The following is a 27980-nucleotide window of genomic DNA, read 5'->3' as shown; positions in this document are numbered from 1 at the left end:
CCAGCTGTCAGAACCAGAACACAAGGTCAGGGTCCTGCTGGAAGCTAGGATAGATAGATGATCCCACATTGGGTAGAGCTAGACCAGGCCTCAGATCCCTGGCTTCAGACAACACCAGTCTTCAAGCCAGTATGGCTCAAGGCTACTGGTGGGTTTCCAGAGAGGGCAAAAGAGAACCATAGAGAAGAAACCAGGGACACCTGTACATTGAACTTAAGATGTATATAATTGTACTAGGAAAAACTGCACATGATTTGAAATTTCAAACAGAATAAAAAGCACCCTAGGCTTCAGAGAATTTTTTTTTTATTGTTTTTTAAAGATTATTTATTTATTTGACAGACAGAGATCACAAGTAGGCAGAGAGACAGGCAGGGGGGAGGGAGGCAGGCTCCCCGCTGAGCGGAGAGCCCCATGTGGGGCTCAATCCCAGGACCCTGAGATCATGACCTGAGCCGAAGGCAGAGGCTTAACCCACTGAGCCACCCAGGCACCCCTGTGCTCACTCACTCCGTTCTTTTCTTTTCTCTTTTGCCTTCCTGCCTTCCTCAATCCCTCTTTCTCTCTCTTTTTTTTTTGTAAACTTGATGAAACAAGGACCCCAAAAATTGGCTTAAGACTCAGTCATCCCTTTCCACAGAAATCTTTAGTAAAAAGCGAAACATTTATATGATCTGAAGAGAAATCAGAGTATCCAGTGTTTTTTCTGTCACAACCCTCCCCCCCCCTTTTTTTTAACTCTCACTATAAGTTTCAGAATAGGGACGCCTCGGTGGCTCAGTCAGTTGAGCCACTGCCTTTGGCTCAGGTCATGATCCCAGGGTCCTAGGATTGAGTTCCGCATTGGGCTCCTTGCTCGGCAGGGAGCCTGCTTCTCTCTCTGCCTCTGCCTGCCACTCTGCTTGCTTGTGCGCTTGTGCTCACTCTCTCTCTCTCTCTGACAAATAAAATAAATAAAATCTTTTTTTTTTTAAAGTTTCGGAATAAAATTATAGAGAAGCTAGTGCAGTGTTGTCTTTTAAGTCCACTTGAACTAAATGCAAAATAGAAATTGGGCTAACTCACAGAGCACAAACTTCAGAGCCAGGGTTCAGGCCCTGTAGGATCAATTACATGGGGAAGAGATTCCCAGAAGTGTGAATAGTGACAGGTACAACTGAAAATGCACACAGTGGGAGAAACACCCAAAATGTTAGTCCTTGACACACCAATGTCTCCCTTTGGTTGGTGACAGCAAAAGAGTGGAAGCAAAATCTTTTAACATCATATTGGAGATGTTGTACCCCAATTTCAGTCACAAACCTTGAGTTTATGTAACATGTAGAGCAGATAATTGAACTTCAGTATGGCATTCATGTGGGTTCAGCCAAGCTAAGATCTGTTCTAGAGGAAAAAAAAAAAAATGAACCATGGATAGGAATAAAAAGCATATGAAAGCACAAAAACATATCAAACTTTTGAAGTAAATCTCCAGAGAAAATGTTATTAAGAACATATGATAATTAAAATTGAAAAATTGATGAATTAAATATATAGGAAAGAATCCATATTCTCAAAATAAGAAAACTAGAACTCATTCACATGTCAAAGTCTTTATCTTACAGAAGATCTTAAATTTTGGATGCAGCAAATTATACTGTCTCTTGAAAAACAATTAAGAATTCAAGTTCATAGCACTAGCTTCCCCCCAAGGAAATTTTCTATTGATTTGTAACTTGGCCTTGAATTTGACCTGTGCCCTTCATGTCATGATAATTTAGGTCACTCTGAATATGCCATCTCTTGAACAAGGGCCTCTGCTAATTTTAAATGAATGCAGCTGCCAATTTGCCATTCTTCTTTTTGCATCACAATATGTGGGAATAAATTTGCAATTAATAAAACATTTCCAGCAAGCAGTCAGACTGAGGAAATGAAGGACATGTATCTAGTAAGTTTAAGAAGAGATATTTCATTTTTGCCTTTTTGGATATAAAAAAAGAGAAAGAAAATAATTTATGCCTTTGAGGGCTTTGACAGAGGCCAGAATTGTTCCCTGAGCTACAGCATCTAAAAAGGCCATGCAACTCAGATTAGATTTTAGTTAAAAAGAAAAAAATTTGGGGGTGCCTGGTTGGCTCAGTGGGTTAAGCCGCTGCCTTCGGCTCAGGTCATGATCTCAGGGTCCTGGGATCGTCCCGTATCGGGCTCTCTGCTCAGCGGGGAGCCTGCTTCCTCCTCTCTCTCTCTGCCTGCCTCTCTGCCTACTTGTGATCTCTCTCTCTGTCAAATAAATAAATAAAATCTTTTAAAAAATTTTTTTAAAAAGTAAAAAAGAATAAATGTAGGCAAATTTGTAGCAGGCTAAAACAGTTCTTTCTTTCTTGTCCTTTCTTTCCTCTTTCTCTTTCTCTTTCTTCCTTCCCTTCTTTTCTCTCATTCCTTTCCCTCTTTCTTTCCTTCCCTGCTTCCCTTCTTTCCTTCCTTCCTTCTTACTTTCCCTCGCTCTCTTCCTCTCCTCTCTTTCTCCCTCCCTCCCTCCTTCCATTTCTTCATTTCTTTCTCTTTGGCTCAATGAAAATGAATAGCTCTCAAGTTTGATTCATGGGGGAGTGCTTGCATTCAATAGTAAGTAACTGGACCCTTGGTGATTAAGCCCTTAGGGCCTTTATTCCATCTTGCATCTGAAGCTGCATTAATTAATAATATACTGTTCTAATACAGGGGGACAAGCTGCATTAATTAATAATATACTGTTCTAATATATAGTCTACAGCCTAATGGGGGTGTAGACTAGGAAACTGAAGAGTGTGGAAGCTGTGTTGTAAGAGAAACCAGTGAAGGAACTTTAAAGAGAAGGAACTGGGGAAGCTGGAGGAAGAGTTAGGCAGTCTCAGCTGATGGTTTTTTGAGCACACTGTTTTCACTGTGTAAAATGTTCCTTTTGCTACTTTCCACCTAATTCTGTAAGGGACGATTGGGTCATGCTGTAGTGTGAGAAGTTATCTAGATTCTGGTAGCTAAAGATCCCTACTCTGAACCCCCATAACACTTGCTGCTACCTCTATTTTAATCCTAGTGATAGTCCAATGTATCTAGATCAGGTTGGTCAGGGCCTTGAATGCCTTGAATGCCAAACTAAGGGGTTTAAGGAAGCTAATAAATTTTTGAGGACGGGCATGATGATTTAGGGTTCAAAGGCAAACTAAGAAGGCATTTGTTGTAGACAGAAGGTAAGGGGTACATGAGAGTACGTTCTTTCTCTTTCTCTTTTAGGTTGCGCCACTCTATAAACAGGGAAGCCAGGTTCCTCTCCCACACGTGGTGACCAGGCAGCCTCCATGTCCTCACCCTCTGCTTTACTGTCCTTGTAATCTGAGGATAATTGCTCCGCTGAAATCGTGTTTCGAAGGCTCAGGAATGACCTGCTACTGGCCAGGTCTATGGACTTGTCCCCTCAGTTCTGTTTTGAGTCCGTGATCTGACCGAGACATTTTCTTCTCACAACTCAGAAACTGGCTGCATTTTCTTCGCTTATTGTTCAAAATTTGGGATGCGTTTCTACCGCGTGAGCTTAACGTTTAATTAGTTAAGGGTGGCTATGGGTGGAGATTTCAAGAGATTCTAAAGGGTATTTTCGAGAGCTTTACACTCGAAACGCTTTAGACAGTGGTTCTAAAGAGAACGGTCAAAGCCTGCAGATTTTTCTTTTAACAGATCTATTCTCATCCCTGCACGCCAGGGCTAGGGGCAGCTTTTCTGTCGTTTGTTTATGAAGAAATCGAGAAAGGGACCGGGGCTCGCCTCTTTTTTGACGTAAGGGCAGGAGTGAGGGGCCGGGCGGATTAGGTGCGGCTCCCGGTAGGCGCGCCCACAGCCCAGCCAGGGCCCAGAGCAACCCCCTTCGCAAGGGGCGGGGCGCGCCGGGCGGCCACGCGCGCGGGCGGCGGGGTGGGCGTGTCCCGCGGGCGCGCGCGGGCGGTGGAGGGGGCGTGTCCCGCGGGCGGCGGCGGCGGCGGCGGCGGCGCGGGCAGGGTGCGCGGCGCAGCCTCCTGTGCTGGAATGTGCGGCTCCCGCGAGCTCGCGGCGCAGCAGCAGAACAAGCGCCGCCGAGGCCCCGGGCCACAGACCCCGGCGGCGGCGGCGGCGGCGGTGGCCGGGACGGCAGAGCGAGAGCCGGCGGCCTGAGCATTCTCTGCAGTCCCACTCCTGGGCCTTTGCGGGCCTCGACGTCCCCAGCGCCCAACTTTTCCATCCTCCCCCACCCCTCCCCCCGAAACTCCAGCAACAAAGAAAAGTAGTCGGAGAAGGAGCGGCGGCGCCGGGTCTCCCGCCCCTCGTCGCCTAGGAAGGCCGGTAAGCGCGGCTCAGGGCTGGGGGCTCGGTCGGGGTGGGGGAGGGCCGGCCGGGCGGCGGCGGCGGCGGCGGCAGTGGCAGGGGGAGGGCGCGGAAGGACGCGGAGCGAGGCGCTGTCCAGGGCTGATTTGCAGATACTGTGGCTCCGGCGGCGGCCGCAGCGCGGGGCGGGGGCGGGCGGCCGAGCGGGATCGGGTTACACCGGCGCGGCCCGGGGGCTGGGCCGGGGGCGTCCTTGGGGAGCGGTGTGGAGCCAGGACCCCCTCCCCAGTCGAGGCTGGGCCGTCGCCTCCGCACGGGCCCGAGCGTCCTTCGAGTCAGTCCTGAGGAGCGGAGCTGCTTGTGGCGCTGGTCCTGAAACTTCTTCCCCGTCCTCCTGCTCCCAGGTCCCGCCGCAGCCCCTCGTCGGCCCGCGGCCCTCGCGTCCCCCTCCCTCTCCGGCCTCTCCCTTTCGCCGGAAGGCGCCGTTGAGTGCGGCCGGGCGGGTTGAGTCAGCCCCGCGGCCCGGGCGGTTCCGCCAATGGGGCTGGACAGCGATTTCTGCTCTTGGGCCGCCCCGCCGCCTCGGCCCTCCGCACCCGACCACCTCGGCGCCCGAGCTGGCGGGGCCGGGGCGCGCGTCCCGCGGGGCGCGGTGGGGGAGTGAGTTCGCAAACTTCCGGGGCGCGGGGGAGGCGGCCAGCGCGCGTGGGGGCCCCCTCCGGCGCTAGGGGCCCGACGCCTCGGGAGGGCGCCCGCGGAGCCTCCCGGGCCCTCTGCGGAGGGTGAGCCCAGGGGCGGTGAGAGGAGCTAGGACGCCGGCAACGCGGTAACTTTCCTTCCTCTTCCCGGACTCGGGCCCGCGGGCCGGGGAGGGGGCAGCCCTGAATGGGGAAGACTTGGTCTGGCCCAACGGCGCCCCGACTTTGCCCACCTTGCTTTTCTCAGTGTTGGGGAACTCAGGAGAAGCTTCGGGACGAGTGTTGGGGCAACTCCCGCGAGTTGGTGTGTAAATGTGTGCAGTGAGCGGGCCCAGCCGAGAGGAAGCGAGAGCGCCCGAGTTTGCAAAGAGCTGCTTTGTGTTTGGTATTTTGAGAAAATGGCCGAATGCCTATTTCAGTCAGGAATGCCGCCGCCGAGGCAGGCGCTGGTGGCAGCCGCACATAGGAATTCGTGCAACACGTCGGGTTTTCGGGCTGTGCTTAGACGGCCTTCCTGACAAACGTGAAAATTCCTTTAGGGACGGTAGTTAGGGTTGGGGGGGGCGGTATTAGAAAAGTCGATGTTTGGATAAATTGCCGAGTAGCCTGGGCTGTTAAGCCCTGGGACTGCTCTGGCCCTCAGTTTGTTTTCTGTGATGGCATTTGATTCCAAGTTTTGGTACATTATAACTCGGTCGGTTTGTGTTTAATGCACCTGGGTGAAACGGACTGCTTTTGGGGTTTGGAGTTCGATTCGATTTTTTGAGTGCTTGCCACTTACTTTGCTTCTTCTAATTTGCAAGACAGCACTCAGTTGGAGAATAGCACCTTCTAGATTGGAAAGTGACGTGGTTAAGGCGACTTTAAAAGCCCAACATGTTTTCAAGAAGGTGATCTTGTAATGGCTTCCCCTAAGCAAGTAGGCCAAGTCAAGCACAATGCAAGAAAGTTGCTGATGGTCGGGTTGAGTGGTACGGTTATTAGAGGGTTTGAAAGTTTCTTTAATATGTGAAGTTTTGAATACACGGAGCTTCCTTTAAAAAAAAAAAAAAAAACAAGGAAAAAAGTTCTGCTTTTTCTTTTTCTTTAAAACGGGTCTAGTTATTAAAATAAACTTAAGTGGTACTTTTTCACAGTGGTTTATTTTTCTGGAGTTAGTTGAGTTTATATGAAATTCAGTTCAGTTGACCAGTTACTACAGGCTTCTACTGTCCAGATAGGTTTGTACTTAACAAATGAACAGTATAGTTTTGGGGGGTTCTCCCTTTTCTGACTAGTAAACTGTGGAAAGGGGGAATTGAGAGGACAGCAGTTTACTATTCATGTATTGAATTGAAAAATAATTTTAATTAACATAAAAATGAAGTTATTTTTTCACCAGAAAAATTGAAAGTGCTTGAGGGAAGACAAGCCAGTGGTAGGCCTAGTTGATGGATGAGTTATGTCAGACAATTGATAGACATTTTTGTAGGGATAATAGAGATTTTTTTGGTGATTGCAATAAGGAAAATTTGGTAGTACAAAAATACTTCAAAGCTTTAATTTTAGTGATTAACAAAGCTCATTGTATTGAAAGATTATTTTTGATAAATACCTTTTTTTAAGTTAATGAAGTATTGGAGCAATGTTTTGGATGTTGTGTTTAAACTGGTTTTGTACTTTTTGTCTTATTTTGAATTCAGAATACAGTCATGGCCACCCAGGTAATGGGGCAGTCTTCTGGAGGAGGAGGGCTGTTCACGGGCAGTGGCAACATTGGCATGGCCTTGCCTAACGACATGTATGACTTGCATGACCTCTCCAAAGCTGAGTTGGCTGCGCCTCAGCTTATCATGTTGGCAAATGTGGCCTTAACTGGGGAAGTGAATGGCAGCTGCTGTGATTACCTGGTTGGTGAAGAAAGACAGATGGCAGAATTGATGCCTGTCGGAGATAACAATTTTTCAGATAGTGATGGAGAAGGACTTGAGGAGTCTGCTGAAATCAAAGGTGAACCCAGTGGATTGGAAAACATGGAACTGGAAAGTTTGGAACTCAGTGTTGTAGAACCACAGCCTGTGTTTGAGGTATCAGCTGCCCCAGAAATTTACAGCTCAAATAAAGATCTTCCCCCCGAAACCCCTGGAGCGGAGGACAAATGCAAGAACTTGAAGAGCAAACCTTTTCGCTGTAAGCCATGCCAGTATGAAGCTGAATCTGAGGAGCAGTTTGTGCATCATATCAGAGTTCATAGTGCCAAGAAATTTTTCGTGGAAGAAAGTGCTGAGAAGCAAGCAAAAGCCAGAGAATCTGGGTCTTCCACTGCAGAGGAGGGAGATTTCTCCAAGGGCCCCATTCGCTGCGACCGCTGTGGCTATAATACCAATCGGTATGATCACTATACTGCTCACCTGAAACACCACACCAGAGCTGGGGATAATGAGCGAGTCTACAAGTGCATCATTTGCACGTATACCACAGTAAGCGAATATCACTGGAGGAAACACTTAAGAAACCATTTTCCAAGGAAAGTATACACATGTGGAAAATGCAACTATTTTTCAGATAGAAAAAATAATTACGTTCAACATGTTCGAACTCATACAGGTAAGAGTACCCTGTAGTCCATAAGTTGAGTTCACTTTTGATAGTTAAAATTTAGTAGGCTGTTAAAGTAGCACTGAAGAAGGGATTCTGGGGTCAAGTTCTGGTCCCATTATTTGCTGTCTTTGTGACCTTGAATAAGTCAACTTAATCTCTGTGCTTTAGTTTCTCTCTCCATGGCGATAATAACTTCGGGATTGAGGATAAGTGAAGAACACTTACTTCACAGAATGACTAAGACAGATATTATCCATGTTCTTGTTAAAATTTTTATTCTGACAACTTGAAGTAGATCATTTAATTAAATTGGACTATTTTTTTTTTTTTTTAGAAGATGTGTTTAGTTAGTAGTGAATACATCTAAGATGCAGCATAGTTTCTTAAAGCAATTGAGAACTTAGACAAAAAGGAAAACTCAGTGATTAACCCTTGCATAGATCCATTTCACAGAAGCCATAAACTTTTAAGATAAATTATCTTGGTATTGAGTTCCTGAGTGGAACAACTTAACCTTGTCTGCAAAACCTAGAAATGTGAAAAGTTAGTTTTTAAAAAACTGGTGGGATTACCACACTTGAAATCATTTTCCTGAGAAAGCAAACACACGTGAAAAATGAAGCTATTTTTCAGGTAAAAAACAATGTCTTTCAGCATGTTTAAACTCATACAGGTAAGAGAACCTTTCTAGTTTGTAAGTTACTCTATCAAAAAAAAATGGAACAACATTAAAAATACGAAAAATTTCAAACATCTCAAAATACCAACATGTACTACTCGTTACCTGTACTCATTAGTTAATGATATTTTACCACATTTGGCAATTTTTTTGGTAAATACCAGTTCTGTTGAGATACAGTCCACTACTGCAGAATTCATCCATTTAAAGTTAAAATTCCCTGGTTTTAGTATATTCACAGAGGTGTGTAACTATCACCACAGTCCATTTTTAGGATATCTTCAACCAAAACGAAACCCTGTCTGTTCGTGGTTACTCCCCCATTTCTCCTCAGCACCCTGAAAGACCATCATGGCAGCGATGCATGTGCCACTGACTGAGCCAGCCAGGTACCCCAAAGAGTCTCATTTTTTAAGGAAATGTTTGCAACTTCCTGGTAGTTTTCTCACATTTTTCTGCTAAGAATTGGTACCTTTGAGGACTGATTAGCGCTGATTAGCGGTCTGAACAAAATCGGATAGAGTAATCTAGTATAGTGGTCTGGATCACAAGTAAAAAGGGGTTTTAGGATGCTGTTTGCATCAGATCCGTTTTGCAGGAGTTATCACTGGACTGAACCCCACAGGTAAAGTAGGGCACAGTGAGGAGGGGAATCAGTAGTGCTTTACTGAATTGTGGTAGACTTAAACAGTAAAACTTGCAGATGAAATTCAGTCACAAGAAAGATGTGAGGGCACTTGGATGGCTCAGTCAGTTGAGCGCCTGACTCTTGATATTTAGCTCAGGTCATAATCTCTCGTGGTGGGATCAAGCTCTGTTTGGGTGGAGTTGGCTTGTTTCCCTCACATGGGATGCGTTCTTCCTCGCAAATAAACTTTAAAAAAGGCGGGGGGGGGTGTCTGTGGCAAGATTCTAAGCTCCAGGAGAATGCTCCAGTATTACGTGTATGGCCTTAAAACCTAGTCAAGTAAAAATGTTTGGAGATCCTTTAGAATTTGTTAGAACCTGTGACTGTCAACATGTTTTAAAACCATTTTAGTTTCCAAAGTCTAGAAGTTCAAATATTTAAAAATTACATGGCATAGGAAGTCAGAGTTACTTGGAAATCCTATCCCATTAATCACTTAATAGTTTGAATTAAACAGACAAAACCTCATGTACAATATCTTAAAATAAGTCTTAGCTATTCTATATACTTCAGCCATAATTACTTCATATTCATTTAACAGTTTTTTTAAAACATTGGGGCTTAATTTGGATTGGCTGTGATCTGTAGAGCTTTCAGGTAGTAGCCATGGCCTGACTTTTATCTGTACACTTTGATGAATTGTTTTGATTGAAGCATAATTGATGACTTTGAACAAATACATGTACTCCTACCCACCATGCAAGTCAATATAGAGAATATTCTGATCAGTACCCCAGTGCTTTTGTCTTAATACATTTTGATTTTGTCAGTTATATTTTGATAATTCATGTTTCCCATAAAAGCTAAAAATGTTTTCAACTGTAAATCTAAATTTGTCAAATTTTAAGAATATTTCTAGAACCAAAAAGAAAACAGAAAGAACTGGAAAAGGTTTCTTTTAGTATTTTGTGTGTATTTCCAGTTTTGTGGGGGGGGGGTTGGTATTCCAATTTTTTAATGTAAAGCATTTTTTGTTTTGTTTGTTTGTTTTTTAAAACAAGAACTCTTGGGGTGCCTGGGTGGCTCAGTTGCTTAAACCTCTGACTTAACTCTTAAATTTTGGCTCAGGTCGTATTTCAGGGTCCTGGATGGAGCCCTGCATGGATCCTTTGTGCTCGAAGGGGGAGTCTGCCTCTCTTCCTTTCCTTCTACCTCTACCCCTGCTTGCAGGGGCACATGCTCTTATAAAAAAAAATAAAATAAAATAGCAGGGGGGAAAGAAAACCAAGAACTCTTGGCCATTTATAATGTTTTTTATATAGTAGTTTATTTTAACTGCAGTTTAGTTGACTAATTTTTAATGGATGTATTTTATATGCTTAACTGTACCATCAATAAATTTTTCTTCCCATTAATTTAAAGTTGATATTTTCTCAGTAAGGTAACATTGGTTTTATGTATCTCATTTCACATTTTAGTGTCTTCCCCTTCCCCCACAAATTTTAGTGTTGAACTTTATTGAGAAGATTTTTTTTCTTCCTAATGTTATCTTTGTGAATTTTTTTTTTTAAATTTTTGGTAAGCATTTTGAAACAATTTGGTAGTGTATGCATTGGGAGGATAATATTTCAATTATGTAAATTCTGGGTATCTCTGGTGTTAAATGCATGGTTCTGAAAATTGTGTTTATAAAGGAAAATAAATTCATTTAATGCTGAAAAGTAGAGATAAATAATAGACTCACTTCTCATTTAAGTAACTTAGTTTTCAGATTCACTTAATGGGTTTCTTCTGTTCTTCGAATGGCCAGTGTTGAGTACTTCTCTGCTAATCTGCAGAACAATCTATGGAGGAACTAAATTATAATAGCCTGTGTTTACTGAGAGGAAACCCTGAAGTGATGTGTCCAAGGTCATACTATACAACTAAGACTAAGAATCAAAGTTCAGGGGTTTTTTGTGAGTAATATGTGATAGGCTGAGGATTTTCATTTGAGTCTTCAATTAAAAGATTTTTAATTTTGTGGGTTTGATCATTTTAATCAGTTCACAAATTCTGGGTGCCTGGATGGCTCAGTTGGTTGAGGATCAGCCTTTTTTGGCCCTGGTCATGATCCCACAGAAGGCATCGAGTCCCTCATCGGGTTCTTCGCTTCACAGAGAGCCACCATCTCCCTTACCTCTCTATTCCTCTCCACTGTTCGCTCTCTATCTCTCAAATAAATTAAATACAATCTTAAAAAAAAAACCAAACACACCAGTTCACAAATTCTAAAAGATGACATTTTTGCCTCTATGTGTGACTGAAAAATCACTAAGTTTTCTAGAGTATTTATGCCTGTTTCGTAGTTGCACAGATAGAAGCAATCTTTTCTCTTACAAAGAATTTAAATTATTCTTAATTGATCCCTTTGTTTATCTATAATGGTATTTGATATTTCTTCCATTAACTTTTCTTTTTGTGACAGCTTAATTGCGATGCGTTTTACATACCATACAATGTGGATTGGCCCATTCTAGGCATTTCTGATAAACAGAATCATACAATAATATATGGTCCTTTGTGACTGCCTTTTTTAACTTAGCATAATGTTTTCAAGGTTCATTCATGTCCTGTGCACAGTACTTGTTTTCCTTTTGCTGCCAGATAATCTCTTGTAGGGATACCATGTTTTGTTTATCCATTCATCAGAATATTTGGATTGTTTTCCCTTTTTTGGCTGTTGTGAATAATTAATTCTTCCATGAACATTCATACACACATTTGTGTGGACAAATTTTTATTTCTGTTGGATATGTACAGTTGACCCTTGAACAGTGCAGAATTTAGGGGCAGTAGAAAATCTGCACATACCTTTTGACTCCCCCAAAACTTAACCACTAAGAGCCTACTATTGACCAGAAGCCTTACCAGTAACATAGTTAATTAAACATTTTATGAGTTGTATGTATTATATACTGTATTCTTAGAGTAAAGTAAGCTTGAAAAAAAATCTTAGTAAGAAAATTCATGACGGGGAGCCTAGGTGGCTCAGTGGGTTAAGCATCTGACTTGATTTTGATAGAGGTTCTCTGGTCTCTGGGCGGCACTCTGGGGGGAGTCTGCATGGCATTCTCTCCCTCTGTCTTGCCCTTGCTCCATATCTCTTTCTCTCAGATAAATAAGTGAACGAATGAATGGATATAGGTATGTTTAAAAAAAAAAATCCAGAAGAAGAGGAAATAAATTTACAGAACTGTGCTATATTTGTTGGGGGGAGGGTGGGAAGCACGTATAAATGGACCTGAACAGTTCAAACACATGTTGTTCAAGGGTCAACTGTTCATACCTAGGAGTAGAATTGCTGAGCAATATGGTAACTGTTCAGTCATTTGAGGAACTGCTAAGCTATTTTCCAAAGTGGCTGCACTATTTTACAGTTTCACATTGTATGAGTGTTCTGATTTTTCCATACCCAGACCAATACTCTAACATCTGTCCTTTGATTATAGCCATCCTCATGGCTGCGAAGTCTTCATCTCATTGTGGTTTTGATTTGCATTTCCCACATGGGTAAAGATATTGAGGATCTTTGCATGTGCTTATCTGTCATTTATATATGTTTATAGAAATACTTTCAACATATTTTAAGCTAAAATTCTATTGATAGGACTTATTTATAGCTGACCTATAGCTACCAGCTAATAACAGCTGTATGGCTACTAGGAACACGTTTCCTACTCATTACAGTATTCCTCTATTTTCACTTGTTTTTTTTCTTTCCCATGTCCATTTTACTAGACACATCTGTTACTGTAACTTACTGTATAGACAAAATAATAACTGGTATTATTGAGGGCTTGACTATGTGCCAGGCACAATATCAGATGTTCTGTGTGTATTATCTTACATTTAAATTCTCACAATTCCAGTAAGTGAAGGTGCTTTTACTTCGAATGAGGAAACTTGCCCAGGGTTGTAATTATTATCTTGTGGCCAAAACCAGATGAAAAGAAATTACAAATTGTTAGGCCTGTGTATATGTGTGTGTGTGTGTGTGTGTGTGTGTGTGTGAAGCTTTTTAAAAAATCTGTTTAGTGTTTGACAAACCATGTCCCAAAAACATATATTTCCTGCCGTTGAAGTCTTAAATTCTTTAGTACTGAAATCTTTATCTTCTCATCTTCGGTTATTGTCAGTGCTTATGGGTTTATGAGCAGGATTTACCTTAACACTGATCTGTTCTGTGAAATGTCTGTCTGCCTACTTGAAATTTTTAGCTTAAGCATCCCCACTTACATGTTCTTGGTTTTAAGCAGCAATTTTAAATGATAGCTTTACCCTTCACAAAAATCCCAATAAATAAATAAATTTCTGAGTGATAGCATGAGAAAATTTGGGTAGATTTTTTCCTAAGGGTAATTCTGATTTTTTTTTTAAGGGTGCTCCTTGATACCTTATCAATGTAATTATTCAGTTCTTAATATTTAATGCGAGAGTTTGTAGCATTACTATGGAAAATAAAAGGGCTATGAGAATTCAGAAAGCCAGTGATCTTTTTTGTCCGCAAAGCTGAAATGTAGTTATGTGAATTCTGAATTAAATCATTTACTTATCTATAATAAAAAATGGACTATTTTGCCAGGAATAGGAAAAAGAATCCTTATCAAAAAATGCTCAGTACTGAATATTGTGTTTATTGTTAGTGAGGATTTTATTTACCTTATTTTATCATATTTAAACCCTAACCCTTCTATTCTTTCAGGGGAACGCCCATATAAATGTGAACTCTGCCCTTACTCAAGTTCTCAGAAGACTCATCTAACTAGACACATGCGTACTCATTCAGGTTGGTAAGAAATGGGAACCCTTCTATGATTTTTAGTAAACCATACATCATTATAACAAAATCCTTCTAGACCTGAAACTGGGTCATTATTAATGATTTATTTGTTTATTTTAAAAATCAATTTATGATTTATTTTTAATTTAGAAATCAGAGTTAAAAATCAGTGTTGTATTCATGTGACACTATCTAAATTTAGGTTCTTTTTTTTTTTATTTTTATTTATTTGACAGACATTTCACAAGTAGGCAGAGAGACAGACAGACAGAGAGAGAGAGGAGGAGGAGGCAGGCTCCCCGCTGAGCAGAGAGCCCGATGCGAGGCTCGATCCCAGGGCCCTGGGATCATGACCTGAGCTGAAGGCAGAGGCTTCAACCAATGAGCCACCCAGGCGCCCCTAAATTTAGGTTCTTAAGAAGGAATCTATAGTGAAACTCTGAAACTGAGTATAAAAGGCACATGCACTGTTCTTGGGTGGACGGTCCATAATTTCCACCAGATCTTCAAGTTCTCTGACTAATAAAACTTGAAATGCTGTTATAGACCAACACTGGTTCGTACATTTTGAGCAGTGCCTACCTTCTCACCCTCTCCCCCACTCCCAACGCAATATAACACCACATTTCATAGTGTGGTTTCTAATTCCTTCTTCACTTGTCAGGTCCTGAAATGTGGGTTTGTCCTTTTTTGAGAGCTGATAGGGCTTCTGTGAACTAATTTACAGAAGCCAAACTTTAAAGAATAATAGATAATCCAGGATCTCAATTTATTAACCTATACTAGATAAAATGCAGGACTATAAATGCAGTGGGAGATTTGTCCACTCCAATGACTGGAATAATGGTGATCACTAACCAGAATTGGTCCCCATTATCAAAGTAGATAGATGGCAAAGTTAAAAAGTAAATAGCAGCATAGGTGGTCTTAGCACAATTCATTTTGGCTATAATTCACCCTTGAACCTTGGTGAACCACCACAACTGAACAGAATACTCGACTTCCAAATTTAGAATATATACCCCTGTAGGGAAGCTATGTCAAAATCTTGGTGTTAACAGAAGTCTATGTAAACTCATGTCCATTAGGTTCATTAATTGCCTGAAATTTGTGCAGTCTGCTAGTGGCTAGTAGCCACTAGCCACATATGGTTATTAGCTTGTGAAATATAGCTAGTTTGAACTGAAATGTATAAAATACATAGCAGAATTCAAACAATATAAATAAAGGCACCTAAAACCTATTTTGGGGTGGCTGGCTGGTTCAGTTGGAGGAGCATGTTACTGGATCTCAGGCTCATGAGTTCAAGCCCCACATTGGGTGTAGAGATGACTTAAACATAACTTTAAAAAAAAACTTTTTTTAAGTTTTGATTACATGTTCACATGACATTAATTATATTGGGTTAAATAAGTAGTAAAATTTAGTTATACCTTTTCTTTACCTTTGTAAATGTGACTATCAGAAAATTTAAAATTACATATATGCTTGCATTTTATTTCTATTGGATATTGCTGTTTTAAGTCAGTAATTGAGTAACATTTGATTATAGTACAGATTCTTATTTGAGCAGCTATGAAGAAGTCACATAATATGTGGGCTAGCTTTTCTTTACCCTCAGTGCTTGTCATGTTAATATACTGGAATGTTCTTTCTAAATCTCTTAAGCTATTGAGTTGAGTCACTTAACCAGATACCTGAGTTTATTGCTTAGGGGTGCTTCCTGGTTTCATTTTCTGAGGGTCATTGGGAAGCTCTTTCAGGTTTCCTTGAGGGTAGGCATCATGTTCTATTGATAGTTCTGCTCTAGCCCTTAAATAAAACATTTAAGAGTTTTATGTGAATTAACTAATTTTTGTCCTTTATAACTATGCAGTAATGTATAAGTTCAGTTGTTGTCCCCATTTTACCAATGGGGAAACTTAAACTAAGGGATTGAAGAAATGTGGCCGTTTTTCCTATAGAATGTCCCCCTTTCTGGATTTGTCTTACTTGCTTTCTCATGGTGTCACTGGGTTTTTCTTCTGTCTCTGTGCCCTGTATTATATATACACTAGAAATCAAATCTGAATGCTTGAATTCTACTTCTGTGTCTCATTTGAAGTCCTCTCTGGTTGAGGCACTATTAGTGTTGCTGGTTTACTGGATTAGAATGATAACATACTTGTATCTTTCTCATTGAATGGGTAATACTTTTGTCACCCTTTAAGTGTCTGTGGTGTTTTAGACTAGTCAGTAACTTCTGCTGGAATAATTTTGTGTTTGCTAACTGTTGTCTTTTGAATTTCTTAGCTGTATTAAAAAGATGATATTCAGTAGCTACTGTTAGAGTACAACAAGTATTTTAAAATTCTTTTCAAGAGTAGTAGCTACTGTTTTTAAAGATTTTATTTTTTTATTTTTTATTTTTTTTTTTTTAAGATTTTATTTTTCTAAGTTATCTCTACACCCAGTGTGGGTCTCAAACTCACAACCATGTGACTCAAGAGTCACATGCCCTATCGACTGAACCAGCCAGGTGCCCCAATAATAGCTACTATTTGTTGCATGCATGCCAGGTACTGAGAAATTGGGATTTGTTATCTTTGATCTTAGTACCCCTTAAATATTTAATTCTAGTTTATGGATTAGGACACAGATACAGAGAGGATAAATGTTTTCTCTGTGGTTAATTGTCATTCCTTTAAATCAGAAGAGCTAGGATTTAGCCTTAAACTCCTCACCCCTCCCATTTTCAGGTATTAACATCATTAAAAGAAAATTATGTCTCAGAAAATGGCTCTAGAAGCTATAGCATAACAGAATTGGAACCACAGCCTATGGAGAGAGCAGAGCTATGTCTTTTACTGGGTGTCAGTAGTTTGAGTTGCAAACAGGAAACAAACATGGTTAGTTTGTTTTGTGTATGAGTGTGCAGTTATTTCCAGGAGATCCTATGTTTCAGTACTTTTTTTTTTTTTTAAGATTTTATTTATTTATCAGAGAGAGAGAGGGAGAGAGAGTGAGCACAGGCAGACAGAGTGGCAGGCAGAGGCAGAGGGAGAAGCAGGCTCCCTGCCGAGCAAGGAGCCCCATGTGGGACTCGATCCCAGGACGCTGGATCATGACCTGAGCCCAAGGCAGCTGCTTAACCAACTGAGCCACCCAGGCGTCCCTGTTTCAGTACTTTTAATTGAAGTTGCTGGTAGCCCTCACAAATACACTGAGGCTAAATTAGGTCAGATTGGATAGGTAGTCTTTTTTTTTTTAATGGGTTGCATGGAGTGAATATATTGCGCGTCTTCTCTGTGGTCTGGAGTCTGATTTTTAAGGTCCCCTGGGCCTTGTTTTTTCCCTTGTTCATGTGAGTGTATTTCAGAGAGGAAAAGTATGTGCTCATTCTCATTTTTGGAAGAAATTAGGCTCTGTGGAGTTGATACATTTTAGCTTAGCTGACAGATGGGTTTATAAAGCAAAACTACAGTGGTCATTTCCTTAGAGCATTTCCAACCATAGAGTTTGGTTTCTTTAGGCCAAATTAGGAAGGGATCAGAATGTTGATGAGGTGAAAAATTGACACACTAATATAACCTTATCTGGTGGTGTTCTCCATTTTACTGGTGTTTCTCCCTAATGGTATTAAAGTATCCTTCACCACCAGGCTAGTCTGAGATATGCGGACATTATCCACAGTTCTCCCTTTCTTTTTCTCAGTGGAGATGCTGTCATTTCATCCTGGGTGAAATATCTCATTCCAGATGAAATACATCCAGTTTGTATATGCTATTAATAATAATTTTTTTATATATTACTCTGACTAGTTCCCCGTTCTGCTAGCATAGGAATTCATCTTGAATATTTTCCCACAATGAGTGTAATGGATGCTGTTGTTAAAGAAGATCATCAACTTGCCAACTTCCATCTCCATTTATTACTCTTCTTAAAATGGAAAATACTTTTTTCAACCATAAGTTTATTTTTCTTTCACCAAGTATTTGATAATTATTGTGGAGGCACTATTTGAATAGGGTGGGCTTATTTGGAAGACATTATGGTTTGAGGGTATAATGAATTCTAGAATGTTTTTTTCACAGTGCCTTTGTGGTTTTTTTCATTTTAGTATGTCATGTCAAATTCAACTTACTGTGCGGTTTGGGCTTTTTCAGTCAGTAAATGTATTTTTTATTGAGGTATAGTATATACAATGTTACATTAGTTTTAGGTGTATAGAGTAAATTTTTAAACTGTGTTCTATTGAGGTTCAGTTTACACACATGAAAATGCAGAGACATGTGTCTGAAGCAGACAGGTCAGGGACTTCACATGGTTTCTCCTGTTTGACTGCCCCCTAGAGGAAGATCTGAAACATTTATATACCCTCAGAAATATTCCCTCCTCACCCTTTCTGGTTAGTACTCCCATGGTCTACCCCTAACTGATAGTCTGACTTCTGTCAAAAAGAATATTATGACATTCTTCTATGAGATAGTTTTTGACAGTCATCCCATGCTGCTTTATCAGAACTTGGTGTTTTTTTGCTAAGTAAGAATCAATTGTATGCCCCATTACTCTTCAGTAAGTCCCTTTTGTTATTCTTTCTGGATTCTTCTTGAAAAGAATAGGTAAAGTATATAAAAATCTTTCCTCTTTTGAATTTGCTATATATTAATTTAATTTGGGAGGAATAAAGTGGACATCTGACACGTTTATAAAGATGAAAAATGTAGATGAATACTAGAATTGGAAAAGAATTAAAATCATTGATAAAAAGCAAAAAAAATATATATTAGGTGCTAAAAACCTATGCAGTTTTATGACTGTATCTAATACAAGCACGACTCAAAGGCAAGAAAATAAAACTGAGAAGGAATGAATGGAACAAGTAAATTTTGCCATCAAAATTTAAATAGGTTTTTATGAACTCCCATTCTCTGACCATTTCATAGGTGGAGGCTTGCACTTTGATGCTTGCTGTGTAAATACTCTCATTTGTTAGGGGTTATACAGTGGCATTACAATTCTTTTATTAGCACAGATATTTTTTAATTAATTAATTAATTTGACAGGAGAGAGAGAGAAAGATCACAAGTAGGCAGAGAGGCGCAGGGGTCGGGGGGAGTGGGAAGCAGGCTTTCCGCTGATCAGAGAGCTGGATGTGGGGCTCGATCCCCGGACCCTGGGATCACGACCTGAGCCAAAGGCAGAGGCTTAACCCACTGAGCCACTCAGGTGCCCCAGCACAAATATTTTCTTAAAGAGATAAACTTCATTCATCAGCTACTTGTTTACTCAGAGGTAGGGTTTAAATGGAAAGGCAGGATAAACATATGAATCTTGCCTTTTGTTTACCCATACTAAAAGTACCATTTTCAAAAGTGATGATTTATAGGGAGTGTATATGGACTGCTTGGCTGTGCCAAGCTAAGTCTGTGCCATGCTAAGTGCTTTATATGGATTAAATTATTTACAGGTCATAGCTTAAAAGTATTTTTACAGATGCAGAAATTGGGCCTTAGAGAGTTTTCAGTACCTTGCTCAGGATCTCAAAAGTGAGTTGGAGAAGAGCCCATATTTGATCTCCCAGATAGTCTCATTCTAAAAAAAAGTTCTTAACCATTATGCCACTAATTTTCTTCCTCATTCTGTGTCTGTATATGTTAAGCAAATGTTTGTGTCCACTGAGGTAATTCATTGGAGGGGACAAGAGTAATGAAGCATGTTGTAGAAACCTCTGGTTGTGACTCTGTTAGTAGTCTAACATGGAAAAGAGTTGTCCAGCTAGCTACATAACCAATCTAACCAATCTGATGTACCTCGGTAAGTTTTGGTTTCTACATAACCAATCTAACCAATCTGATGTACCTGGGTAAGTTTGGTTTTATCATCAGACATTTTCTCATCATGTAAAGCTTAATGTCTGAGAAATTTGCTTTATGAAAAAATTAGATTTGATACGAATTTGAGAATGTTTGAGAGATGAATTTTCATAAATGTCAATTTCCATTTTTCTACTATGCATTCCATTGGACCAGTGGGGTATGGATACCGTTTGGTAATATTTACTAGAGTGTGATCTAGATGGGTATGTATTCAGGTAGAATGTGTTAATCTTCTATCTTTAATTTTGGGGTGGGGGTGGTTTTGGTATTGTATGTACCTATGATCTCTAATGATCATGACTTTGTTCAATTATTTTACATACCATATCTATTTGTATGCCCTTTCTCACCTATGCTGTTTCTTTACCCATTTGTTAAAAGAAGGCAGAGAAAAATCAGAAGGTTTCTGGCTTGGCTATATTTTTGCTTTAAAATAGCAATTCTGGCATTGGATGACTTGACTGAGTGAAGTTTGACTCTATTCCTGCTGAGATAGGCAAAAGGTTTAAATTTAAAGAAAAGACCTCTTGTTCCCTAAGCCCAAAACTTTTACAACTTCTACATCTAAGGTCTGAGAGTGTAGTTTGAAGTGTAAGATATTTCTTTAGAAGTCTCAAAATTTATCTTAAAAATGTACGGGAATTACGAAGAGGGTATGTGCTATGGTGAGTGCTGTGAAATGATAAACCTGGCGATTCACAGACCTGTACCCCTGGGGCTAATAATACATTATATGTTTATTTAAAAAAATAATAATAAATAACTTGCAAGTTAAAAAGTGTGGGAATTATATATTCTATTCCATTGTACATTTGTTTTCATGAAACATAAAACAATTAAAATGATCTTTTCTTTAAAAAAATACATTTTTTCTCTTTGAGTGCCCTTGCCCCCAAATTCACATCCATAGCCCAACCAACTTTGCCAATAATTGTTGTGTACTTCTTGATGAATCGTTGTTCTATATAGTGTTTAAGAGCTCTAGCTTGATGGACGTTTTAGAAGATGATGGTTAAATGAAATCGTTGTTCTTCCATTTGGTATGAGAGTCATTGTCAAGGGATAGAGAAAAGATCTACAAATAAATATGGTAAATGTAAAGTGCATGATCGAGTCTTTTCAATGAATAGTTTGTGTGTGTGTGTTTCAACATATCCAGTTCCTTATATTTTAATAAATGGCTTGAATTCATGTCTTAATCTATGTTCTCTCTAACATCTCTTGTTTACTTTAGGTGAGAAGCCGTTTAAATGTGATCAGTGCAGTTATGTGGCCTCTAATCAACATGAAGTAACCCGCCATGCAAGACAGGTTCATAATGGGCCCAAACCTCTTAACTGTCCACATTGTGACTACAAAACAGCAGATAGAAGTAACTTCAAAAAACATGTAGAGCTACACGTTAATCCACGGCAGTTCAATTGCCCTGCGTGCGACTATGCGGCTTCCAAGAAGTGTAATCTTCAGTATCACTTCAAATCCAAGCATCCTACTTGTCCTAATAAAACCATGGATGTCTCAAAAGTGAAACTAAAGAAAACCAAAAAACGAGAGGCTGATCTGCCTGATAACAATATTACCAATGAAAAAAAAGAAACAGAACAGACAAAAATAAAGGGGGATGTGGCTGGAAAGAAGAATGAGAAGCCTGTAAAAATGGAGAAAAAAGATAATGTTTCAAAAGAGAAAAAGTCTTTTAGTAATGCTTCAACTCAAGTGACTACCAGAACACGCAAATCAGCAATGGAAACTAAAGAAATGGATGTGCATACAGGAAATAATTCAGAAACAACCTGTAAAACCAAGAAAAGCAAAAGAAGGATGGAAACTGAAGCCCATTCCTTAAAAGATACTATTAATGATGAGGAACCTGTGACAAAAAAGAAGAAGAAGGCAGAAGGCAAATCCAAAAGTAGTCAGGAAGTGCCAAAAGGTGATAGCAAAGTAGAGGAGACTAAAAAACAAAATACTTCCGTGAAGAAAAGTACAAAGAAGAAGAGTCTGAAGAACAAGTCAGGTAAAAAAAGCAGCAAGTCTGCTCAGAAGGGGCCTGCTCGGATGGTGCCTTCTCCTCCCGAGGGGCCTGCTCAGATGGCCACCTCTTCTTCGAAGGGGCCATCTCAGATGCAGCCTTCTCCATCTGGGGGGCCCATTGAGATGGAGCCTTCTCCCCCTGTGGGGCCTGCTCAGATGGAGCCTTCTCCTCCCGGGGGGCCTGCTCAGATGGCCCTTTCTCCTTCCAAGAGGTCTTCTCAGATGACGCCTTCTCCTTCCAAGGGGTCTTCTCAGATGATGCCTTCTCCTTCCAAGGGGTCTTCTCAGATGACGCCTTCTCCTTCCAAGGGTTCTTCTCAGATGGCGCCTTCTCCTTCCAAGGGGTCTTCTCAGATGGCTCCTTCTCCTTCCAAGGGGTCTCCTCAGATGGCACCTTCTCCTTCCAAGGGGTCTCCTCAGATGACGCCTTCTCCTTCCAAGGGGTCTTTTCAGGTGGTGCCTTCTCCTCCCGGGGGGCATGCTCAGCTAGAGCCGCCCCCTGCCATGGAGTCTGCTCACATGGAGGTTGGTCAGGTGGAGCCCCCTCCTCGAGTGGCGCCTGCTCACATAGGACCTGCTCAGACAGAGCCACCACCTCCCCCTGGGGGGCCCGCTCAGATGGAGGTTGTTCAGAGGGAACCGCCTCCTCCCACAGAGCCGCCTCTTCACATGGAACCAAGTCCCAGAAAGTCTCCTCGAAAAGATAATAAAAAAGAAAAGCCCAACACGCAGAGTGAAGTGGCTCGGAAGGAGCAGGTCCTCATTGAAGTTGGCTTAGTGCCTGTCAAAGACAGCCAGCTTCTGAAGGGGAGTGCAGGTACGCGGGATCTCTCTGCACCATCACCACCACCGCCAAAGGAAAACTTAAAAGAAGAGGAGTCAAAAGACCAAAAATCATTCACTGAAGGTGAAGGAAGTAAAGAAGCCCCTCTTCAAAAGGTAGAAGAGGCAGGGAAGATTCTAGCTGGTCTTGCTGCTATTAACAAGGAATCTGCCGGTATTTCATCCTCTGAGCAAAACTTGACTATGGCAGAGGGTGAAATGTTAGATGCTAAGTGTCTAACTGACACTGAGCTTCGTGAAATGGAAATAGACACTGATGAGAACAAAACAGAGAACCCCCCTGGCAAAGAGCCAGCAGTTGAAGAACCTGTTTCACCAGTGCTGCTTCCCCTGCCAATAGAAAATCACGAAGCAGTGTCCAAAACTGCTGTGACATCACCTCCTGTCACCATGGCAGTAAATGAGTCTCAGGAAATGGATGAAGACGAAGGCATCCATAGTCATGATGGAAGTGATCTAAGTGACAACATGTCAGAGGGTAGCGATGACTCTGGATTAAATGGGGCCCGGCCAGTGCCACAAGAAACCAGCAGGAAAAATGCAAAGGAAGCCTTGGCAGTCAAAGTGGCTGAGGGGGATTTTGTTTGTATCTTCTGTGATCGCTCTTTTAGAAAGGAAAAAGATTACAGCAAGCACCTCAATCGCCATTTGGTTAATGTCTACTTCCTTGAAAAAGCAGCTAAAGGGCAGGAGTAATTTAGGATAAGGCTTCACTTCTTAGTTTATAAGATCTATTACATTTAATATTCATTTGTAGTTGTAGACAACCTTTTATTTTTTAAATTGCTTTAATTAGTGTCCGATGTTGATTTTTAAGTGGCACTCTTTTCCTTAGGACTCTATATACCTGTTGATGGATAAATTTTAGCAAATCCAAGGAAGGTAGTGTACTAAACCAGCAGACACCTAAATCTGTTAGTTTATACGTTTAATTGAAATGAGAAGGCCAAGGTGGTATTGTAGCATTCTGTTGCTTTGTCTGGCTGTAACTTGTCACTTTCCTTGCCATGTCTGTCTTCTTGTTTCACTTTAGTTTTTTTCTCTTAGTTCTTTGTTTAGTTCTATAAAAATTGGCATACTTAAATAGCAAATTACTTGAAGAATTTGCCTGCTTTATATAAAGTTAGCACTTTAAGATTTTTTTAGAGATGAGGAGAGACATTTAAATTGAAGAAAAATTTTCCCAGCAGTGGACATTGTATCAGTCCAGGTATTTACTTCTGAGTTTTGATCAATATTTCTTATTTGTATATGTTAATCATCATAAAAACAATTGATTTTGGTGTGGTTTTTTTGTTTGTTTTGGGTTTTTTATTTGTGGGTTTTTTTTTTTTTTTTGGTGCTTTAATGGCTTAAGATGTTGCACATTGTTTTGGTTTTTTTTTAACCTATGCAGTTCAATTTTTTTCTAGAAATAGTATTTGTTGAACAGTAACACTTTATACATATATATGCATGTTTATTTTGACCTCTTTGGAGGGATGCTTTTAGTCTTGTTTGCAAAAGGGCAGTTTTCTTTTTCCTTTGCTGCAATTGTCTTTTTTGCAGAATATTAGTGTGTGCAAATTTGTGAGCAAATGAAACATGCAGGTTCAATCCATTGATTTTGAATTTCACATCTTATATCTATGCCGGAATCTGTATTTCACATAAGTTATTTATTTTAAATGGATGTAGTGAGTTCACAGCTCTCATATTGACCTTTAAACAAACCACTAGGCTCTTTATTAAATGGATTTTAATCTCAGATACCAACCATAAGTAAAAATTTTTGGCTTGTTTTAGTACAACTACTTCCTAGATGTACAGTGTTAAGTTACATATTTGAGGAAGACCTTTTTACATAGATGGTTGGTGTCCATATGGCTCCTCAGCTGAATAAAGAACTGTAAATGATGTTTGGAAACTGCAGACCTGGAATTAGGAGACATAATTACTCCTTCAAGGTATACCGAATATCAGTTGTGAGATTCCAAAGCCATAGCAATGATACAGCAAACCTAGGTTGAGAGAGGTAGTATGAGTGCTGGTAGACCAGCTGCTACTTACTTCCTATGAATACAGTGAAAAAGGCAGGTGAAACCTAAGTACAGTCCAGATTTTTAAAAAATCACACTTTCTCAGGGATCTCCACAAACTAGTGGGTGTCCTGGCTGTCCCTGTGACAGCCGCTTTCTACAGGTGAGGCCTCAAATGAATTGCAGCTATCCTGGTGTTCCTGTGGGGGCACTTAGTATTAAGAAAGAGTGTTCTTCTAAACTTTCTTGGTAGGTTCTTTGGCCAGTTGCCAAAGAGTATGAAAGAATCCAACAGGATTTTTCTTCCTAATAGCAGTTAATTCATTTCAGTCAAAGTATGATTCCAGTAGGGAATCTGGAACAATTCTGATCCTCCCATGTTCTGTCCTGAAATAACCACTTTATATATCATTTATTTTCTTTCACCTGGCGATCTCTTTGAGGCAGGTTTCAGAGTTTGGCAATGCAACATGAAAGACTAGGGAAAGCATTGATGAAGTGTGGGTAGAAAACTTGTTAAAAATCTGAGGGTGAAGTTTGAGTTAAAAGACATTTGAACTTGGAATTGACTGGGAGGCCAAAGATTTAAAGAAGAGAAGATTCTCTCAAGAAAAGAGTAAGTTGTGTGTTAATGGTGTGTGTTTTGTGTGCATGAATGGGAATTTATAAATGATGTTGAATTCTAGATGAATTCACGGCTCCGACAATCATTGTCAACAGAAGATCAAGCTGCAAATATTTATGTTTTAAATCTTAAATTATAAAGCTAGTTAAATCTTTCTAACAACTAGTTTTAATGTTCATGGGTACATTTTATGTAAGTTACTTTTACATTCTGTATGAAAAGACTCATGTTAAGTACAGATTGGAGATTGGGAATCCATTTGGGGAAGAGGTTTTGTGGATTGTTCAGTGCTACAAAAGAAAAAAAATTAGACTTCTGGGGAATTGGACTAATTTTCTTATCTAGTTTTTAAGACTAGAGTGCTAAAAACAAAATATGAAGGAAATTAAAACCCCTTGTTATTAAATTGATCTGTGAAAACATTGTTACTGGAAATTGAGTGGGACTTGAGGCCTTTCTTCCAGAAAACAAGGACTTGATTGTCAGGCCTATATTAGGTTCTGAACCTTAATGCCATGTATTTGTACTTGTTAAAATTGTTTCAATGAAAAATATGTTAGTAATAAGAACTTCTGGTTTAGTTGGGAGTTCTTCCATTTGAAAAATGTGATATTTGCATGGAACTGTTTGAATCTTTGTTTTCTCAGTTTCCCCTCCACTGGATAGAATTGAAACTAGAATTTTCCCTTTTGTTAAAGGAATAAAAAGTGAATATGTTATTTGTAAATTGATGTTTAGTAACTAGAGATAAACTTGAATACTAGAATACATGATAAGCCTAATCTAGGTAGTCTTAGGAAAATCTCTCTTCTGTCTTCTCAACCTATATTCACATTGAACTTCAAGATATATTAAGTTATATTTTTTCCTCTTTTCAGAGCTGCTTTGGGGCTACTTTTTTTTTTTTTTTTAATTGAGGTGTAATTTGTAAGGGGCTACATTTCTGATAAGGCTTCTTATAATTGGCTGGATGTTTTTTGTTCTAGTCTTCCAAGAAGGGCCATTTTATTTTTTAGAGTCACTTCTAAAGTCATGTGGTCTTTAACTTTGGGGACTGTTTTGCATTTAAGTGCTAATGCAAATAAATTTAAGCCCAAGTAGACCTCATCACATGTCACCTCATGAATGTTGACAATGGAAGGAATACCTTGCCTGTAGTATATCAGTTCTGGACCGAAAAGCTGGGGAAGAAACTTCATTTTCTTTTTTGCATAAACCAGAAAAAACAGCTAGTCTGTGCAGCTTCCTTGTTGACCTCAGCAGATGAACTGAGCTGATAGTGTTAATTCAGATTTGGTAAATTATCTGAATCTTCGTTTCTGTAGACTTGCAATCTACATGCAATTTTTACTAAATCAGATAGCTTTTACATTTTCACTTGTGTACATAGGCTCCCCACCCTTTTCAACATCCATTAGTTAATTGATCTTTGTAAACTGGCATTGAAACATTACAACAATGTTTTGTTGCACCAATTTTATAAACTTACAGTGCAATACGTGTTATTTTTCCGAGACAAACCAAAGGTTAATATCTCAAGGTTCTTGCTGCCTGCTTTAGCAGCATTTGATGGGAGGATCTTTTATATACATTTGTAATAGATGAGAAATAAACCAGATTGCAAATAATTTTTTTTTTTTAAAGCTTAAACCATGTACCAAGTCTTTGGTCCAAATTGTGTAGGGTAAGTTAAGCTTAAATGGCATTCTATTAACCAGTATGAGTGTATTTCTGTAAGCATAGTTATGTTGAAATAAAGTTTTAAAAAGCCTTCCATGCCTTTGTTTATTATTGGTATATGTCAGGGATCAAAGAAACCAAATTTATTTTGCTAGAATTGGAAGTGTATTAATTCCAAAATTCTTACATCTGATAAACCATGGTAGGTAGAAGGGTCATGGCAGTCTGTTGTTTGGGATGACAGTCCAGTGGGTAGTAGTCCAGAGCATATCTTCCTGTACTGTAATTTTCTGGGAGATGGAGGTCAGGGAGAAACAACCCGAAGACCATGGCATGCTTTACATAGTAATTTTTTCCCAATCAGATTCCCTTACATCCAGCTTTACTGTATGTACTTATATACTCCCTTCCCATACAGCTTTAACATAAATAATCCTTTCTCAGTAGCAGGCCTGGTGTTGGTACATTTTGACTCATAACTGGAAAAGATGCATTGAAGGGAAAATAAGTTGAGTTACACCGAGTGTTGACTGCCAAGGTACTGTTTTAAGCATTCTTTCTGAGAAGAAAATGAAACAAAGGAAAGGAAATCATCTTTTTTTTTTTAAGGTTTTATATATTTATTTGACAGACACAGATCACAAGTAGGCAGAGAGAGAGGAGGAAGCGGGCTCCCCGCGGAGCAGAGAGCCCGATGCGGGGCTCGATCCCAGGACCCTGGGATCATGACCTGAGCCGAAGGCAGAGGCCCCAACCCACTGAGCCACACAGGCGCCCCAGTAAATCATGTTTTTAATAAGAATCTGCCTTTTGTTGTTGTTGTTGTTGTTGTTGTTGTTGTTGTTAATGGAGAAATGTGTTTTGTTTTATTTTATTTTATTTTTTTAAAGATTTTATTTATTTGAGAGAGAGACCGTGAGAGAGAACATGAGAGGCGAGAAGGTCAGAGGGAGAAGCAGACTCCCCATGGAGCTGGGAGCCTGATGGGGACTCAATCCCGGGAATCCAGGACAGTGACCTGAGCCAAAGGCAGCTGCTCAACCAACTGAGCCACCCAGGCGTCCGAGAAATGTGTTTTTAATGTGTTTTTGTTGAGTTGAAAAAAAAAAGGGAGAGGGTGTCAGAGAAACCTGGCTATGCAAAGCATCAAAACAACTGGATTGCTTTGTCCTGATACAGCAAGTGACCTGGAAGGTTC

The 27980-nt window shown here is 40.2% G+C and overlaps 1 protein-coding gene across 4 annotated transcripts; it reads left to right on the top strand.

Annotated features, from left to right (window-relative positions):
• Window positions 1–3959: 3959 nt before the first annotated feature.
• Window positions 3960–26873, top strand: REST (RE1 silencing transcription factor). Of its 4 annotated transcripts, none has more exons than XM_082728604.1 (4): window positions 3960–4335; window positions 6698–7601; window positions 13647–13730; window positions 20817–26873. In XM_082728604.1, exons 2-4 carry the CDS (start codon window positions 6707–6709, stop codon window positions 23153–23155), a joined length of 3318 nt encoding a protein of 1105 aa, XP_082584730.1. In that variant the 5' UTR covers window positions 3960–4335; window positions 6698–6706; the 3' UTR covers window positions 23156–26873. The 4 variants fall into 4 exon arrangements, with proteins under 4 accessions (XP_082584730.1, XP_082584731.1, XP_082584729.1 ...); XM_082728605.1 differs by lacking the exon at window positions 3960–4335 and adding an exon at window positions 5005–5143; XM_082728603.1 differs by lacking the exon at window positions 3960–4335 and adding an exon at window positions 5109–5319.
• Window positions 26874–27980: the final 1107 nt, after the last annotated feature.

The sequence above is a fragment of the Mustela nivalis genome (genome assembly GCF_964662115.1).
Source record: "Mustela nivalis genome assembly, chromosome: 4".
Taxonomy (NCBI): Eukaryota; Metazoa; Chordata; class Mammalia; order Carnivora; family Mustelidae; genus Mustela; species Mustela nivalis.
Note: the sequence above shows the minus strand (reverse complement) of the source record. Positions and strands in the feature narration are given on the sequence as shown.

Bases quoted from the DNA above. Each gene is read 5' to 3' on its own strand.
- REST (XM_082728603.1), top strand. From the start codon at position 5,203: ATGGGGAAGACTTGGTCTGGCCCAACGGCGCCCCGACTTTGCCCACCT. The intron at 5,320-6,697 runs GTGTGTAAATGT...TTTTGAATTCAG, and splicing joins GGGGCAACTCCCGCGAGTTG to AATACAGTCATGGCCACCCA. The intron at 13,731-20,816 runs GTTGGTAAGAAA...TGTTTACTTTAG, and splicing joins ACACATGCGTACTCATTCAG to GTGAGAAGCCGTTTAAATGT.